The 19,533-nt window shown below is 42.4% G+C and overlaps 1 protein-coding gene across 1 annotated transcript in view; it reads left to right on the top strand.

Annotated features, from left to right (window-relative positions):
- grm6a (glutamate receptor, metabotropic 6a) overlaps positions 1-18,392 on the top strand; it is a 38,486-nt gene extending 20,094 nt beyond the window's left edge. The window contains exons 4-12 of the mRNA XM_014134588.3: positions 194-329; positions 1,715-1,869; positions 2,173-2,313; positions 2,443-2,643; positions 8,115-8,254; positions 8,514-9,137; positions 11,535-11,846; positions 12,717-12,958; positions 15,859-18,392. Of these exons, the coding sequence (XP_013990063.1) occupies positions 194-329; positions 1,715-1,869; positions 2,173-2,313; positions 2,443-2,643; positions 8,115-8,254; positions 8,514-9,137; positions 11,535-11,846; positions 12,717-12,958; positions 15,859-15,862 (1,955 nt within the window). The 3' untranslated portion in view covers positions 15,863-18,392. The remainder of the gene's footprint in view (positions 1-193; positions 330-1,714; positions 1,870-2,172; positions 2,314-2,442; positions 2,644-8,114; positions 8,255-8,513; positions 9,138-11,534; positions 11,847-12,716; positions 12,959-15,858) is intronic.
- The last annotated feature ends 1,141 nt before the right edge of the window (positions 18,393-19,533 follow it).

Raw genomic sequence — 19,533 nt, 5'->3', positions numbered from 1 at the left:
GCCGCTGTAGCTGAAAACAGCCATTCTGAAGTCTCAACACGTTCTTCCTGTGGCCATCATCAATTAATAATGAGATCTTTGAGAGCACAAATATGGATTATTGCTGGTAGCCGTCATGTTTTATTCTCATTCATATTTCATTTTTATTTGTTCAGTATCAACACCAATGTCCATGTCTTCTCTCTCTCTGAAGGAGGTCTGTGTATCGCACAGTCTCTTAAGATCCCACGGGAGCCCAAGCCGGGAGAGTTTGACAAGATCATTAAAAGGCTAATGGAAACTTCCAATGCCCGGGGGGTCATCATCTTTGCAAATGAGGATGACATCAAGTAAGTGATAGAGAAGTTACGCCGTAGAGAACTGCATGTTAGATTCTCCTCTCTTCAGTGATGGTTCACTGTAATTAGAATGCAGTCTCCATATGAATGAGGCTCAAAAGTATGAATGGAATACTGTCTAGAAGTGTTCTATTAGGTATTTAAGGAGGGGGATTAAAAAAAAGGAAAACCCAACTGGCCCCCTAGTGAATTCATCTATGTGGTACTTGAGGATTAAATGTCTGCGGAGCTCAAATGGAATCTGCATTGATTGAGTGAGAGACATGTCTGTTTCATGCCTGAACTGATCCAAACTATGGGTTCAGTTGATTCAAGCTTGGGTGGAAAAGGAGATGAACTTAATGTGAAAATATGTGTAGTACCCTTGTGTGTTCAAATTGAACCATACATCTTCAAGGATGAAAAACGACCACTGTCCTGTCGCGTGACACATGAATAGAAACATAGATTGTATTATCTGATTTAAATATAAGGTAAATTGTAGGTTACCATTGAACCAGAAAAAGGAGATTAAAATATTATGGAATAGGTGTCATACGGGATCAGTCGTCCCTTTCTTTTAAATTACCATGGTTTTACAAGGACACAATTGCATGAGTTAATGTACTCAATGACTCATGTCTTTTTGCTGCTGCTCTGCTCTTGCCACGTACAGTAGAACAGAATCAGACTCTCTTGGAAAGCACTCATGTTAGTCTCTTTTCCAACCATGTTTCTGTAGGATTTCCATGTGGAACGTTTTTTAACACAAGACCTACCTATTTCATTCAGATTGCATGATACTGTAAGTCACATGCAGGTCACATGTAGGTCACATGTTTTATCTAATTTATCTAATTGCGCCACTTGTCCTGTGTGTGTGTGTGTGTGTGTGTGTGTGTGTGTGTGTGTGTGTGTGTGTGTGTGTGTGTGTGTGTGTGTGTGTGTGTGTGTGTGTGTGTGTGTGTGTGTGTGTGTATACTACAGTATATGTTGTGGTCTGACATCTCTATATGGTGTGTTGGCAGCCAATCCATCTGATTGATTCCATCTACTTGCCTAGATGCAGTCATGTCTGCATGCCAGTTGTTAAACGTATATCAGCACACCATATGGAATATGGAGTTGTCAGGTGGCATTATGTAAATTGCCTAAAGATTTGTGTGAATATATTTCATTTCCTTCTGTACGATAATATTAAGCCTCCTCCACTATTCTCACCTCAGAGACTTGGTTGCTTATTATTCTAACACACAAAGTACCTTTGGCATACGTCTTGTATGAAATTTGAATGTGAAAAACAGGAAAGCCTGTCTCTGATTGCTGTAGTCTAGGCTAATGTGCCCTACGCTAGAGTTTAACCCACTCCATTTCCTCCCTTGTGTGTGTGTGTGTAGACGGGTTCTGGAGGCAGCGAAGAGGGCCAACCTCACGGGTCACTTCCTGTTTGTAGGTTCTGACAGCTGGGGTGCCAAGAGCTCCCCTATTCTAGACCAGGAGGACGTGGCTGAAGGAGCTGTCACCATTCTACCCAAGAGAGCCTCTATTGAAGGTGTCCCCAACAACCCTACATTCCAATTCAACCACCTTACATCCCAATCCAGCAACCCTACATCCAAATTCAACAATCCTACATCCCAAGCCAACAATCCTACATCCCAAGCCAACAAACCTACATCCCAATCCAAAAACCATACATCACATTTCAACAACCCTACATTACAATCCAACAAACCTACATCCCAAACCAACAATGCCTATGTATCATTGCCATGGTGGTTGATCACTGGGATAAGATGCCACTGTTTGCCACTTCACTAATCCTCTGACTGGATGTTTTGTTTCCATGGCTTAGGCTTCGACCAGTACTTCACCTCCAGATCATTAGAGAACAACCGTAGAAACATTTGGTTCGCTGAGTTCTGGGAGGACGATTTCAGGTGTAAACTGACAAGGCCAGGCATCAAAATAGACAGCGAAAAGAAAAAGTGTACAGGTCAGAACCTAGCACTGATTAAACATCAACGTTGGTTACTCTATTTTGTAGTGATAGGAGGACACTGGCAATAGTGTATCTTTCTCTCGCTCTCTACCCCTCCCCACTCTCTCTCTCTCCATGTGACAGGAGAGGAGAGGATAAATCGTGACACTGCCTATGAGCAGGAGGGGAAGGTGCAGTTTGTAATCGATGCGGTCTACGCCATGGCCCATGCCTTACACAGCATGCACCTGGACCTGTGCCCCGGCGCCATGGGTGTCTGTGACAAGATGGATCCCGTGGAGGGCAGGTTGCTGCTCAACTACATTCGTTCTGTGAACTTTAACGGTGGGTTATTATTGTGCATTACTGACACAGTAGATGTTTATTTTGAACTTGTGAGGGATTTAGCTCAGCTAACTACTGCATCTACTCAGGAAGAGCTGGCTGGCTGGCTGGCTGACTGGTAGAGTTGTCTGATGGTGATACACTGTGGCCATCCTTCTCCTCCATGCTAGCGTGCTGTGCTGTGGTTCTGAGAATACATCTCTTTAAGCCACTGTCAGTCCCCAATCCCACCACCATTGTCCAGGCACAAAATCCCCTTCTCCTCCCCGCTGTCCCTCCCTGGGCTTCTCATCTCATAACAGACCATTTTTGTCCTGTGTTGCTTTGGTGGGACGGAAGCTTTCTATGAAAAGCATTCCCATTTAGACTTCCCCTCTGTGCCAGTGTCTCTGTCATCTGAAAACACTCTGTGAAGGGAATGCCTAAAGGGACCTACCGAACAAGCAATATGCATTACTGCAGAGAACCTGCAAAGTCCTTATTTCCGTGCAGGCATTTCAAATGAGGCTTCCTTTATCTTTAAGGAAGAGGAGAACCGCATCTGTATTTACTGAAAATGGTTCGTTCGCAAATGGTCAGAGGGTGCTGTACAGTTCAGCTAACTAACGGTCAGAGGGCGCTGTACAGTTCAGCTAACTAACGGTCAGAGGGTGCTGTACAGTTCAGCTAACTAACGGTCAGAGGGCGCTGTACAGTTCAGCTAACTAACGGTCAGAGGGTGCTGTACAGTTCAGCTAACTAACGGTCAGAGGGCGCTGTACAGTTCAGCTAACTAACTGTCAGAGGGTGCTGTACAGTTCAGTAACTAACGGTCAGAGGGTGCTGTACAGTTCAGCTAACTAACGGTCAGAGGGTGCTGTACAGTTCAGCTAACTAACGGTCAGAGGGTGCTGTACAGTTCAGCTAACTAACGGTCAGAGGGTGCTGTACAGTTCAGCTAACTAACGGTCAGAGGGTGCTGTACAGTTCAGCTAACTAACGGTCAGAGGGTGCTGTACAGTTCAGCTAACTAATGGTCAGAGGGCGCTGTACAGTTCAGCTAACTAATGGTCAGAGGGTGCTGTACAGTTCAGCTAACTAATGGTCAGAGGGTGCTGTACAGTTCAGCTAACTAACGGCCAGAGGGTGCTGTACAGTTCAGCAAACTAACAGTAAGAGGGCACTGTACAGTTCAGCTAACTAATGGTCAGAGGGCGCTGTACAGTTCAGCTAACTAACGGTCAAATGTCGCTGTACAGTTCAGCTAACTAACGGTCAGAGGGTGCTGTACAGTTCAGCTAACTAATGGTCAGAGGGTGCTGTACAGTTCAGCTAACTAATAGTCAGAGGGTGCTGTACAGTTCAGCTAACTAATAGTCAGAGGGTGCTGTACAGTTCAGCTAACTAACGGTCAGAGGGTGCTGTACATTTCAGTAGCTAACAGTCAGAGGGTGCTGAACAGTTCAGCTAACTAATGGTCAGAGGGTGCTGTACAGTTCAGCTAACTAACGGTCAGAGGGTGCTGTACAGTTCAGCTAACTTATGGTCAGAGGGTGCTGTACAGTTCAGCTAACTAACGGTCAGAGGGTGCTGTACAGTTCAGTAACTAACGGTCAGAGGGTGCTGTACAGTTCAGTAACTAACGGTCAGAGGGTGCTGTACAGTTCAGCTAACTAACGGTCAGAGGGCGCTGTACAGTTCAGCTAACTAATAGTCAGAGGGTGCTGTACAGTTCAGCTAACTAACAGTAAGGGGGTGCTGTACAGTTCAGCTAACTAACGGTCAGAGGGTGCTGTACAGTTCAGCTAACTAATGGTCAGAGGGTGCTGTACAGTTCAGCTAACTAATGGTCAGAGGGTGCTGTACAGTTCAGCTTACTAACGGCCAGAGGGTGCTGTACAGTTCAGCAAACTAACAGTAAGAGGGCACTGTACAGTTCAGCTAACTAATGGTCAGAGGGCGCTGTACAGTTCAGCTAACTAACGGTCAAATGTCGCTGTACAGTTCAGCTAACTAACGGTCAGAGGGTGCTGTACAGTTCAGCTAACTAATGGTCAGAGGGTGCTGTACAGTTCAGCTAACTAATAGTCAGAGGGTGCTGTACAGTTCAGCTAACTAATAGTCAGAGGGTGCTGTACAGTTCAGCTAACTAACGGTCAGAGGGTGCTGTACATTTCAGTAGCTAACAGTCAGAGGGTGCTGAACAGTTCAGCTAACTAATGGTCAGAGGGTGCTGTACAGTTCAGCTAACTAACGGTCAGAGGGTGCTGTACAGTTCAGCTAACTAATGGTCAGAGGGTGCTGTACAGTTCAGCTAACTAACGGTCAGAGGGTGCTGTACAGTTCAGTAACTAACGGTCAGAGGGTGCTGTACAGTTCAGTAACTAACGGTCAGAGGGTGCTGTACAGTTCAGCTAACTAACGGTCAGAGGGCGCTGTACAGTTCAGCTAACTAATAGTCAGAGGGTGCTGTACAGTTCAGCTAACTAACAGTAAGAGGGTGCTGTACAGTTCAGCTAACTAACGGTCCGAGGGTGCTGTACAGTTGAGCTAACTAACGGTGAAATGTCGCTGTACAGTTCAGCTAACTAATAGTCAGAGGGTGCTGTACAGTTCAGCTAACTAACGGTCAGAGGGTGCTGTACAGTTCAGCTAACTAACGGTCAGAGGGCGCTGTACAGTTCAGTAACTAACGGTCAGAGGGTGCTGTACAGTTCAGCTAACTAACGGTCAGAGGGTACTGTACAGTTCAGCTAACTAACGGTCAGAGGGTGCTGTACAGTTCAGTAACTAACGGTCAGAGGGAGCTGTACAGTTCAGCTAACTAATGGTCAGAGGGTGCTGTACAGTTCAGCTAACTAATAGTCAGAGGGTGCTGTACAGTTCAGCTAGCTAATAGTCAGAGGGTGCTGTACAGTTCAGCTAACTAACGGTCAGAGGGTGCTGTACAGTTCAGCTAACTAACGGTCAGAGGGTGCTGTACAGTTCAGCTAACTAACGGTCAGAGGGCGCTGTACAGTTCAGTAACTAACGGTCAGAGGGTGCTGTACAGTTCAGCTAACTAACGGTCAGAGGGTGCTGTACAGTTCAGTAACTAACGGTCAGAGGGTGCTGTACAGTTCAGCTAACTAACGGTCAGAGGGTGCTGTACAGTTCAGTAACTAACGGTCAGAGGGTGCTGTACAGTTCAGCTAACTAATGCAAATGAAACAGCTGCTCATCCATTGAAGATAAAAGACCTTGGCTAATTTAACAATTGTATTTGACAATCACGTTTTTTAATTTTCTGTCCTTTGATTTACCAAAATCAGTGATTGTCCTTTATGCAATTCAAAATCCATCTGTTTTTATTTTGTCCTTGTTTAGAAAATGAAAGGAAATGTGTCTCTGTGTGGTATTTGAGGGAAGGAAAGTGTGTGAATGAATAATACATATGTAACAGCTGGTTGGGTTGAAGTACAGGACTGTAAAAAGCTCAGAGGAATATGCACAAAGTGGTTAGGAGTATTTAGGATTTCTGTTGCATAAAGCCTGTCTTCTACCTTGGTTTAGGATTTCTGTTGCATAAAGCCTGTCTTCTACCTTGGTTTAGGAGTTCTGTTGCATAAAGCCTGTCTTCTACCTTGGTTTAGGAGTTCTGTTGCATAAAGCCTGTCTTCTACTTTGGTTTAGGAGTTCTGTTGCATAAAGCCTGTCTTATACCTTGGTTTAGGAGTTCTGTTGCATAAAGCCTGTCTTCTACCTTGGTTTAGGAGTTCTGTTGCATAAAGCCTGTCTTCTACCTTGGTTTAGGAGTTCTGTTGCATAAAGCCTGTCTTCTACCTTGGTTTAGGAGTTCTGTTGCATAAAGCCTGTCTTCTACCTTGGTTTAGGAGTTCTGTTGCATAAAGCCTGTCTTCTACCTTGGTTTAGGAGTTCTGTTGCATAAAGCCTGTCTTCTACCTTGGTTTAGGAGTTCTGTTGCATAAAGCCTGTCTTCTACCTTGGTTTAGGAGTTCTGTTGCATAAAGCCTGTCTTCTACCTTGGTTTAGGAGTTCTGTTGCATAAAGCCTGTCTTCTACCTTGGTTTAGGAGTTCTGTTGCATAAAGCCTGTCTTCTACTTTGGTTCTGGTCTATCCTCAATACGTTGAAAGGACCAATCACGCAAACCTTGGTTTAACTAAAGAGTAAAATCAAATTGACATGCTTCACAATCACTCAAGTCACATTTTTACATCATACCCTCCGGCTGTATATCCACTAAGAATTGTATTCCCTCGACTCTTCTCCAGTCATCTCTTTGTAAGACTCTTCTCCAGTCATCTCTTTGTAAAACCCTTCTCCAGTCATCTCTTTGTAAGACTTTTCTCCAGTCATCTCTTTGTAAGACCCTTCTCCAGTCATCTCTTTGTAAGACTCTTCTCCAGTCATCTCTTTGTAATACCCTTCTCCAGTCATCTCTTTGTAAGACTCTTCTCCAGTCATCTCTTTGTAATACCCTTCTCCAGTCATCTCTTTTTAATACTCTTCTCCAGTCATCTCTTTGTAATACCCTTCTCCAGTCATCTCTTTTTAAGACCCTTCTCCAGTCATCTCTTTGTAAGACTCTTCTCCAGTCATCTCTTTGTAAGACTCTTCTCCAGTCATCTCTTTGTAAGACTCTTCTCCAGTCATCTCTTTTTAAGACCCTTCTCCAGTCATCTCTTTTTAAGACCCTTCTCCAGTCATCTCTTTGTAAGACTCTTCTCCAGTCATCTCTTTTTGTAATACCCTTCTCCAGTCATCTCTTTTTAAGACCCTTCTCCAGTCATCTCTTTGTAATACCCTTCTCCAGTCATCTCTTTGTAAGACCCTTCTCCAGTCATCTCTTTTTAAGACCCTTCTCCAGTCATCTCTTTTTAAGACCCTTCTCCAGTCATCTCTTTGTAAGACTCTTCTCCAGTCATCTCTTTTTAAGACCCTTCTCCAGTCATCTCTTTTTAATACTCTTCTCCAGTCATCTCTTTGTAATACCCTTCTCCAGTCATCTCTTTGTAAAACCCTTCTCCAGTCATCTCTTTTTAATACTCTTCTCCAGTCATCTCTTTTTAAGACCCTTCTCCAGTCATCTCTTTTTAAGACCCTTCTCCAGTCATCTCTTTGTAATACCCTTCTCCGGTCATCTCTTTGTAAGACTCTTCTCCAGTCATCTCTTTATGGACCAAAACGGTGTGTTTAGCTGTAAAAGACAATACAATCTTCTTGAAAGGATGATGGTAGTGTGTTCCCTACTTACTATTTATGATTGGTGGACTTGTTTGGAGGCAATGTTGTCATGTATCAGTGATCAGATAATACTGTATTGACACCGATTTTCACGTGCATTATGCATTAATGTTTCATAGAATGAATTTATCTTACCGGTACTTACTCGTCAGCGATTTCAGCATTACTATCGGTAAATATGTTATTTCCCTCAATATGATATGTTGCTGGTTTGTCTCACTAGTCTTCTCTTGTGTTTTCATACAGGCAGCGCAGGGACAGGAGTTCTATTCAATGAGAATGGAGATGCACCAGGACGATATGACATCTTCCAGTACCAGATGTCGAACACTACCATTCCTGGATACAGAGTCATAGGTCAATGGACCAACAATCTGCGACTCAATGTAACGCAAGTCATATTTAAGGACAATTACATTGTCTGTCTGAACATTTTGCTACATTGTTGATGATTTGTGAGAAGAAAGATATATTTTTAACTACATTTACAGAACTCATACTGTCCTCTCTCTCCCTCTCTCTCTCTCTCTCTCCCTCTCTCTCCCTCTCTCTCTCTCTCTCTCTCTCTCCCTCCCTCCCTCTCTTTCTCTCTCTCTCTCTCCCTCTCTCTCCCTTTCTCTTTCTCTCTCTCTCTCTCTACTGTAGATGGAGGAGATGCAGTGGTCAGGTGGGGACCGTCAGATCCCTGACTCAGTGTGCAGTTTCCCCTGTAACCCTGGAGAGAGGAAGAAGATGGTGAAGGGTGTGCCCTGTTGCTGGCACTGTGAGCTGTGTGACGGCTACCAATACCAGCTGGATGAGATGAACTGTGAGACCTGCCCCTTCAACATGCGCCCTACGCCTAACCGGACGAGCTGCCGGTCCACGCCCATCATCAAGCTGGAGTGGCACTCCCCCTGGGCCATCATCCCTGTGTTCCTGGCCATCCTGGGTATCCTGGCCACCTCCTTTGTGGTCATCACCTTCATCCGCTTCAACGACACGCCCATCGTCCGCGCCTCTGGCCGGGAGCTCAGCTACGTCCTCCTCACGGGCATCTTTCTCATCTACCTCATCACTTTCCTCATGATCGCAGAGCCAGGCGCAGTGGTGTGTGCGTTCCGCCGGCTGCTGCTGGGCCTGGGCATGGCCATCACCTACTCCGCCATGCTCACCAAGACCAACCGCATCTACCGCATCTTTGAGCAGGGCAAGAAGTCTGTGTCGCCACCTAAGTTCATCAGCCCCACCTCTCAGCTGGCCATCACGTTCATCCTCATGTCTGTACAGGTGAGTTTCAGGGCAGGCTCAGAGCGAGGCAACTCTAGTTGGTTCCCCTGGTGTATTGATTTGCATCAGGTTTGATGTGTTGGGCGTCAACTTGCTCTCACTGTAGCTAGCACTAGCTCTATGTGCTCATCAAGCTTCAACATCAAGGTCTTTCATGTACTGGTGTTGATTAGTATGTAGTGGTAGTGCGTTTCGTATATGGTAATGTTACATACGTATATCCTCCAATGCTTTTTAAGCTACAACATCAAGCTCTCTTTAGGATAGATATTGATTTATTCGTGTACTGTAGTAGTAAATTCATTATAAAGAAGAACAAATAATAACATGTCATATCCAGAACTTGAAAAGTTCAGTAATTACCTTGTCAATCAAGATAAACTCTGTGAGATATATTAAATACTTGTATTTTTGATTTAAGGCAATACTGTGAAAAGATTATAATTTTATGTCAACATAGTGATTGATTTGAATGCAAACTGATAAACCTCATCAATGTGAGTGCTTATCAACTCAGCTTGTTCATCGTAGATGTCGGCCAGAGGTATTTAGAAAATGGCTCTAAATAAATGTAATTCCAAGAAGAGCAGGTTGCTGCATAGATGTTCTGCATGGATGTTCTGCATGGATGTTCTGCATGGATATTCTACATGGATGTTTTGCATGGATGTTCTGCATGGATGTTCTGTAGGTGGCCTGCAGGTCAAATGTAATTGATCTAATTGAAAACAGTACATAATCTATGGTCACTGGTTTACACACTATTGCTTCAGCATGTCTGATATTATTCATCGCATAGAGGTGCCTCCTAAAGAATTTGTTGTTTGAGTTTAGTGCCACCATATAGTGAATTAGTCAGTGGAAAGCAAGGCCAGATTATGAAAGTTGTCTGCTTGCCTGCCTGGGATTGACAGCAGCAAGGCCTTGGCTTCTCTCTCTCTCTCTCAGCAGCAAGGCCTTGGCTTCTCTCTCTCAGCAGCAAGGCCTTGGCTTCTCTCTCTCTCTCTCTCTCAGCAGCAAGGCCTTGGCTTCTCGCTCTCTCTCAGCAGCAAGGCCTTGGCTTCTCGCTCTCCCTCAGCAGCAAGGCCTTGGCTTCTCTCTCTCTCAGCAGCAGCAAGGCCTTGGCTTCTCTCTCTCTCTCTCTCAGCAGCAAGGCCTTGGCTTCTCTCTCTCTCTCTTAGCAGCAAGGCCTTGGCTTCTCTCTCTCAGCAGCAAGGCCTTGGCTTCTCTCTCTCTCTCTCAGCAGCAAGGCCTTGGCTTCTCTCTCTCTCTCTTAGCAGCAAGGCCTTGGCTTCTCTCTCTCAGCAGCAAGGCCTTGGCTTCTCTCTCTCTCTTAGCAGCAAGGCCTTGGCTTCTTTCTCTCTCAATTCAATTCAATTCAAGGGGCTTTATTGGCATGGGAAACATATGTTAACATTGCCAAAGCAAGTGAAGTAGATAATATACAAAAGTGAAATAAACAATAAAAATGAACAGTAAACATTACACTCACAGAAGTTCTCTCTCTCTCTCTCTCTCTCTCTCAGCAGCAAGGCCTTGGCTTCTCTCTCTCTCTCTCAGCAGCAAGGCCTTGGCTTCTCTCTCTCTCTCTCAGCAGCAAGGCCTTGGCTTCTCTCTCTCTCTCTCAGCAGCAAGGCCTTGGCTTCTCTCTCTCTTGCTCCCTCAGCAGCAAGGCCTTGGTCTCTCGCTCTCTCAGCAGCAAGGCCTTGGCTTCTCTCTCTCTCTCTCTCAGCAGCAAGGCCTTGGCATCTCTCTCTCTCTCAGCAGCAAGGCCTTGGCTTCTCTCTCTCTTGCTCCCTCAGCAGCAAGGCCTTGGTCTCTCTCAGCAGCGTAACATAACAGATGAATGAGTAGCCACTTAACCACTCAGTCTGACAGGACACATCTGCTCTCTCTTGCTCTCTCCCCCTCTCCCCCTCTCTCCCTCTCGCTCTCTCCCTCTCTCTCATTCTCTCTCCCTCTCTCTCGTTCCCTTTCTCTCTCTCCCTCCCTCTCTCACTCTCTATTGCTCTCTCTCTCTCTCTCTATCTCCTCTGTCCCCCACTCACACCTCAAAATAACTTTTATAGAAGAAGAATGTATGTTGTTGAGATTTGAATGTAAAAGTATATTGTTTTGTGTAATTGCAATTAAATTATGCATAAAATTATAGAGCTCTACATGCTTTGTAAGTAGGAAAACCTGCAAAATCGGCAGTGTATCAAATACTTGTTCTCCCCACTGTATGTTGTTGAGATTTGAATGGAAAAGTATATTGTTTTGTGTAATTGCAATTAAATTATGCATAAAATTATAGACATGCAGAACAGATAAACATATAAAAAAAACGTATATTCATTTGAGAGGCCTGATTCATAGTGTGGGTCTCTATGTGTTTATGTGTGTGTGTTTATGAAGCTGCTAGGGGTGTTCGTCTGGTTCGCTGTGATACCACCCCATACCATCATAGACTACGAGGAGCAGAGGCCTCCCAACCCGGAGATGGCCCGGGGCGTCCTCAAGTGTGACATGTCCGACCTGTCGCTAATCTGCTGCCTGAGCTACAGCATTGTCCTTATGGTGACCTGCACTGTCTACGCAGTCAAGAGCAGAGGGGTGCCGGAGACCTTTAACGAGGCCAAGCCCATTGGCTTCACCATGTACACCACATGCATTGTCTGGCTAGCTTTCGTGCCCATCTTTTTTGGCACGGCACAGTCTACAGAGAAGGTGAGATTCTACCGTGACATGATACTGATGTAACTGTAACTTTTTGAAATGGGCTGTTTTGCATTATTTAATATGATAGAAATTGCTCTGTAAAAAAAAAAAGATTTAGCAGGAAGTATTCCCACGCTCACTTGCTCACGCTGACTTTCTTACCCTGTTCTTTACACGGATATTATGCAAATGAACCATTGTCTAAATGAGAGCATTAAATTGGGAAACAACCTGCCCGGCTCTTGATAACATTTTGAAGTTCCAAAGCAGACAGTATTTCTTTATAGCCAGCCTTTGATATGGGCATGAGGAGAGACACGGAGGGGGATGAAACGCCAGGAACGCTTTGTTCCTTTTTATCATACGACGACACACCATGACACACAGACAAAGGCTGCTCTTACCAACCGCATGCTTTGGGGGAATTTTATTGTGGTAGCAGGAAGATAAGGGAAGTGTGTGGGAGACCGGGGAACAATGTTTTAACCCTCTTAATAAATCTGTGTGATGGGAATATGGAATTATTGCATTAGCATGTATTACCACCTAGTGGCCAGGTGGCCTCCCACAAAAGACTATTGATTAAAAGAAAGGGGCGGGGGAGAAGTATTATTTTGTTCATATGTGTGAAAATCAGGAATTACTCAGAAACAAATATATGATTCCCCTGGGGAAGATACATAAAACCTACCCTGGAATAGAACAGCTAGGATCACATTCCATGGTCTTGTACCCTGAAATAGAACAGCTAGGATCACATTCCATGGTCTCGTTTGTCCTTAGTCTACTATGTGTCCAGGTTGAATGTGATACCATGTGAATATGGGATCTCTGTATCTGTGTCTCTGACCCTTCCCTGTGTTACCTCTTCCTATCTAGATGTTCATCCAGACCACCACGTTGACAGTCTCCATGAGCCTGAGTGCCTCTGTGTCTCTGGGGATGCTCTACATACCCAAGGTCTATGTCATTATCTTCCACCCAGAGCAGAACGTACAGAAAAGAAAGCGCAGCTTCAAAGCCGTGGTGCAGGCAGCCACCATGTCTACTCGGCTCTCCCAGAAGTCCAACGACAAGCAGAACGGAGAGACGCAGAACAAGATCGAGCCAGACAGAACACAGTAGGTCTCTCATTGGCTGATGAGCCAGACAGAACACAGTAGCTCTCAAGAGGCTGTCGAGTCAGACAGAACACAGTAGGTCTCTCATTGGCACACACTGGTCTCCTGCACTGTGACTTCACTTCTGTAACTACACTAAACTCTGTACATTTGCTAAGCATCCACATACAATATATTTCTTATGTATTGGCCATCACAGCTAAAGTAACAAACAGAGCTAATTGAATTCATGACTTACCAGTACCACGCTGTAGTACCATGAAATGTCAGAATCCTTTTGCCTCATAGCAGAGCGAATCTAAAGGATGACCTCTTGAGCTGATCCTAATGTATCTATAGAATCAACATTTATAAGGTGACTTGAATTCTTTTAAGTTGCCTGTTATAAATGCCCCATGGCCAGTCTTTTCATCCACACATTGCTCTGAAGCTTTATCTGTGCAATATCCAACTCCACTTTTCTCTCTTTCTTTCTCTTTCCCTTCTGTCCTTTCTCTCCCTCCTAAATCTCTGTAAAGCCTTATGGGTTTATTTCCACCGGTCCTCTATCTCGACCGAACACACTCCCTTACATTACCAAAGGAAAATTCAGGCAGTTTGAGGCTGTTCATCTCATTACAACCCTATTAACGGGTCTTTGGAGCAAAATATTGCTAAGTTAGCATGACATTTCCAAAATGATAATTATTGATATGGATATTCCCACAGTGAACATTTGGATGCACATGCAAGAAACTTTATTAAAGACGAATCATGAAAAGGAAAGAAAAATACCTGGAGGTAAATTTAAGAAGAACTGATTCAGCAATTAATCTATCCCTCCCTTCACCTTTGAATTTCTTAATTAATAAGAATATATCTTTCCCCCTACATTACAAAAAATGTTTGATGTTATTGAGGCTATACTATAGTATATACAGAGAGTAGGTTGATGTTTTAAAAAGAGTACGAATGAATAATGTTCCTTTCCGTAAATCGAGTTACTTTTGTTTCTCCTCCAGTGAAGCTTCATATTTATTTCAGCTTCCCTCCAGTTTTCAGTTGACATCACATCGTTGTATGGAGCTGCATACATTTCAGTCTGTTCAAGGTATAACCTACTCAAAGACTTGATTTCTTGGATGCACAGAAACTGGGAGTACAAGGCTCACTAGTTTACTGCATTTTACAGTTCCATGGCATTACTGCAGCTAAACCTTAGTCATTCAGTATTTCACTAATTTTATCACCATTTAGTGGGGTATCTCATTTCATTAACTTTCTTAAGTAAACATATAGTACTTTATTGAAATTCCAGACTGCTGTTGGGACAATTGTCATGATTTCTCTATAAATTAACAATGTGTATTATAAACAGAGTATTTTAGCTCTTGGTTGACGTGCTTCTGGGAGTCACATCACTCCCGAGTGGCGCAGCGGTCTAAGGCACTGCATCTCAGTGCTAGAGGCGTCACTACAGACACCCTGGTTTGAATCCAGGCTGTATCACAATCGGCCGTGATTGGGAGTCCCATAGGGCGGCGCACAATTGGCCCAGCGTCATCCGGGTTTGGCTGGTGTAGGCCGTCATTGTAAATAAGAATTTGTTCTTAACTGACTTGCCTAGTTAAATAAAGGTTCAAATAAAATAAAATCACTACTTTGATGCATGACATAGATTCATGGAGGTGTTTCTAACAGTATTTGTTGTGATGTAGCAAGTCCATTGAGGAATAGCTTGTAGCTTAGCTGACTATATCTTCAGAGTAGCTTCCCCAACAATGGTTATTTTAATCAGATTTAAACATATTGCACAGACCAGTCTCCAATGCTCCCTGCTTTTTGTGTATCATATACAGTATAGTCAATAATCATTTCAAGTGTCCCATCAAGAATGGAATTTTAGAAAAAGGAAATTACATTTCTGTCCATATTTAGGTGGTGAATCTTTCAGCCAGTATAACCCTTATCATACACTATAATTGCTTTCATGGAGTTTTGGTATGATGAGTCAGTATAGCTTTTATTGAGATTATGAATCATATCACTTTAATCTTGGACCAGGATATTGAAGTACTGGATAGCATATGAATCGCCTATTTTTAACTCGTCTTTTCAAGTACGAGTGAATATCAAAGCTATTGCCTTTTTTGCTCAACTGTTCTTGGTCATGTTCATTGGAACTGCAATAATTATTTCACTATTTCAACAACAGATCATATTAATCAGTCAAACACATTGCTATGCCCATGAAACAATGGGCCGTTTCCATGAAACAAGTTAGAGCACATATCGAATTTAGTCAAAGCAGGAAATTCCAAAATGGATTGCCCTTCATGCACATAATGGGCCAGCTTAATTAAATATCTGTTCCAACAAAACAGGATAGCTGTAGAGTACCAGTGACTCTTGAACATTAAGGTCTGACAGGTCTTGTAATCTATTTTCCACTAATTAGAAACAGCAATTCATTCAGTTTCTTCCTTCCTCTTGACAGTCTTAGTTCATTTGCATCCCTCTCTACAGACTTAAGAAAATCTACTTTGACTTAGACCAGAGACCCAACACTGAATATTATCTTCCAAGCCCATCATCTGAGAGGGTTATAGGAACACACCATGTTTTAGCCTCATTCAGTCACACAGTATATTCACTGCTGCGTTAACTCTGTTGTCCAGACTCATTGTGAAAAGTGTCATGTGGTTGGACTAACTAAGAATAACATGGTCATCACGACTGTGGAAATAGCAGAGCTATTTCATTGTTTCTCTAGTGAACTATTTGACTGTTACTTTGAAATACTGAAAGTGTTTTTAAATGTACGTTCTACGCATTTTTTTAATCATGCATGTGAGTTTGTTTATGATGAGGTTATTATTATGCATCATTCTGACTTACTCGTTATCCTTTCATCATAACAGGTAACTGAAGTGTGGCCAATAATTTGTTCAGAGGACCTACATTTCACTAAGGAGCAGGAGATGTTATTGAAGGCTATGCAGTTTGGAGAGGAGGCCTGTCTTTAACAGTAACTAGGTACCTCACTGGTCCACTGGATGTCAATGGAATGAAACTGCAACAAGGAAGTTTTACACCCCTTCAACAAGAACTAAAATGAACTTAAACTGGTGTCAAAATGTTAAAGACTTCCAAAAGCCCACATTAATAATGGGGGGTTGAGTCAAACTGTACCCCTCCGTTATCAACCAGCATCACAACGATCATCACATTGAAACACATCTGGATACTAAGACAGCAAAAGGGATGGACCAAGGCCACCACAATGTGAGACTGATCATGTACTTTTCTAAATATTGTGCTGTTTTAATCTCTTTGCTCACTGCTCTATTACCTTGATATTCAAACTTGCTCCAGAGGACATGTTGTCTCCATTGGATCATTTGTACTCTTTGTTCATCAACATATCAGCATGAGTTGTTTTTGTGTGAATATTTGTGTCCATATGAATCTACAGTGGAGCTCTGCAGAGATGCTCAGACACTGCAATAAATGACACAGATGCCCCAGTTAGAAACTGACCTAAATGACAGTGAACTCTTTTGTAGTGAACAAAATGCAGTGATACTATTTGGCTTTGTTTGCTTCATTTCAAACTTAACTTAGGTTATATGTTGTTTGAGATGCCCCAACAATATTTTGCCTGTGTTATTTTGTCTCCTTACTGTATGTACGTGGAAGTAATGTACAAAGCTGTAGTGTAGACTGTACCTGGATCAATATAGTTATTTATCAACTCATTCAATAAACCGTGTTGATTTTTATTCATCTTTATATCCTTATTTTCCCTGATTTACTTTAATTTAGATGCTTTTCTTCTTCACGTTTGCACTTTTTATCACCTTATCCAAAGATTTACTGATGTTTTCTCACAAAAGACCCACATGTTGTTCACAGGATGATCTATTATAAGGTCGTATCTACAGAGTAACCAATTTGTATTCATACTGTACAATTTAAAGTACAGAATGGATTTTCATTTTCTCCCTCATCCAGACCATAACTACAGTGTTCTTTTTTAAAGGGAAATCCTAAAATTACTTTTTCATTTGTACACCTCTCATGGTTCCTTGGGCATTTTTGCATGTGCACAGAAGAAAATATTACATTTTTATATGATAAGGTATACACATTATAGACTTGATTCAGATAATGATGTAAATAGGGTGTGTATAAAGGTCATGGCAAAAACATGTCTGACTTATGTCTGAATTAAATGTACTGTATGTGTGATGCAGATGAGAGCATGCATATGATCTTCATGTCTTTAAGCACAAGACTCAGAGTCCTAGAAAATCCGCTTCACAGAAAGCTAATGAAGGAGAAGCAGCCATTCGTAATATCCGGTGGGTTCCCATGTATTATCAAATTATATCAGCACTGATAAGAGCACAGCACAGCTTCATTTTCAGTTAAAGTTGTCATAAATTATTTGTGGTGGAACATTGTGTCTTTGCAAATATGGTGATCACAGATGACAAAAGTATTGCTTGAATAATGGCATCTAAATTGAATCTCAACATAATTGACAAGGAAGCAATGTGCATTGTTGATGACAGGACATCTATTAATCAAAAAAAAGGTTCTCTCCCATTACCAGAAGGAACAAAGTACTGTACATGTCATTTTGTCACATACACTTTAGACATGAGGCACACTGAATATCTGGGTGAATATTCATAATACTTTACCTGACAGAATAGTTCACTATACCCATGTGGTGGTTAACAGAATCCATGGCATTGATACATTATCATGGCGGCTACTTCTAGGATTGGCAGAAGGTCTACAGACGGATCTTAAATTAAAGCACAAAAACCGATAACAAAAAATAAACTAGGTTCATAATGTGTGGAGAAGCAGCTTCAATTATATTTTGGTTTAAGCCTATAATAGCTCATGCAATCAATGCATTAAAACAAACAACAAGGAAATGTTCTATACATTAAAAGGTTTTCTGCTCTCTACATACAGTGCCAAGTATGGCATAAGAGTAGAATAAAAGTAGAAACCATGTTGATTGTGACAAGTTTCATTATTTATGTAATGCTTTATCTATGGTGCTAACACCTATTATTTATCAATACGTTTCAATTAGGTTATAAATATGCCACAATACCATTAGTGATTCCAAATAAGGCATTAGGAAGAACCACTTAGTTGTTTATACATGCAAAGACTGCAATGTCCTCTACACGAAACTCAGGTGTTTTATTTTTCATTTGGATAAAGGACAATCTCTCATTGTAAATGTCACACTCTGTATGGATAGTTCCTATTTGTAAAGAAAGCTGTTTCCTTAGGACAGATACAAGATTTAGGCATAAAGGTATTATGTTCAATGTATGCCTATGACTTGCCTAGTTAAATAAAGGTTAAATAAAAAAAATCCAATAAAAAATGCCTATGATGATGCATGTTGGAATAAATGTTTTAATACTGCAATGAAATGATTCAGCTTGACTTTAATTTGTGTACATTGCAGACATTAGTACGGTATGCCTTTTAAATGATGTACAGTTAATCAATGTTTTACCCAGAAAGGTAAGGAACATAACTGCATAAATAACTGTTGTGATCCATCAGATTCATATTTATGACATTCATCCGATGTCTACTAGTAAAAGAAACGCAGGTGTGACCAACATCTTCACCTGGAAACAGGTGACCAACATCTTTACCTGGAAACAGGTGACCAACATCTTTACCTGGAAACAGAGGTGTGACCAACATCTTTACCTGGAAACAGGTGACCAACATCTTTACCTGGAAACAGAGGTGTGACCAACATCTTTACCTGGAAACAGGTGACCAACATCTTTACCTGGAAACAGGTGACCAACATCTTTACCTGGAAACAGAGGTGTGACCAACATCTTTACCTGGAAACAGAGGTGTGACTAACATCTTTACCTGGAAACAGGTGACCAACATCTTCACCTGGAAACAGAGGTGTGACCAACATCTTTACCTGGAAACAGGTGACCAACATCTTTACCTGGAAACAGAGGTGTGACCAACATCTTTACCTGGAAACAGAGGTGTGACTAACATCTTTACCTGGAAACAGAGGTGTGACCAACATCTTTACCTGGAAACAGAGGTGTGACCAACATCTTTACCTGGAAACAGAGGTGTGACCAACATCTTCACCTGGAAACAGGTGACCAACATCTTTACCTGGAAACAGAGGTGTGACCAACATCTTTACCTGGAAACAGGTGACCAACATCTTTACCTGGAAACAGGTGACCAACATCTTTACCTGGAAACAGAGATGTGACCAACATCTTTACCTGGAAACAGAGGTGTGACCAACATCTTCACCTGGAAACAGGTGACCAACATCTTTACCTGGAAACAGAGGTGTGACCAACATCTTTACCTGGAAACAGGTGACCAACATCTTTACCTGGAAACAGGTGACCAACATCTTTACCTGGAAACAGGTGACCAACATCTTTACCTGGAAACAGAGGTGTGACCAACATCTTTACCTGGAAACAGGTGACCAACATCTTTACCTGGAAACAGAGGTGTGACCAACATCTTTACCTGGAAACAGAGGTGTGACCAAC

Source organism: Salmo salar, chromosome 13 (genome assembly GCF_965601325.2).
Source record: "Salmo salar chromosome 13, fSalSal1, whole genome shotgun sequence".
NCBI lineage: Eukaryota > Metazoa > Chordata > Actinopteri > Salmoniformes > Salmonidae > Salmo > Salmo salar.
Note: the sequence above shows the minus strand (reverse complement) of the source record. Positions and strands in the feature narration are given on the sequence as shown.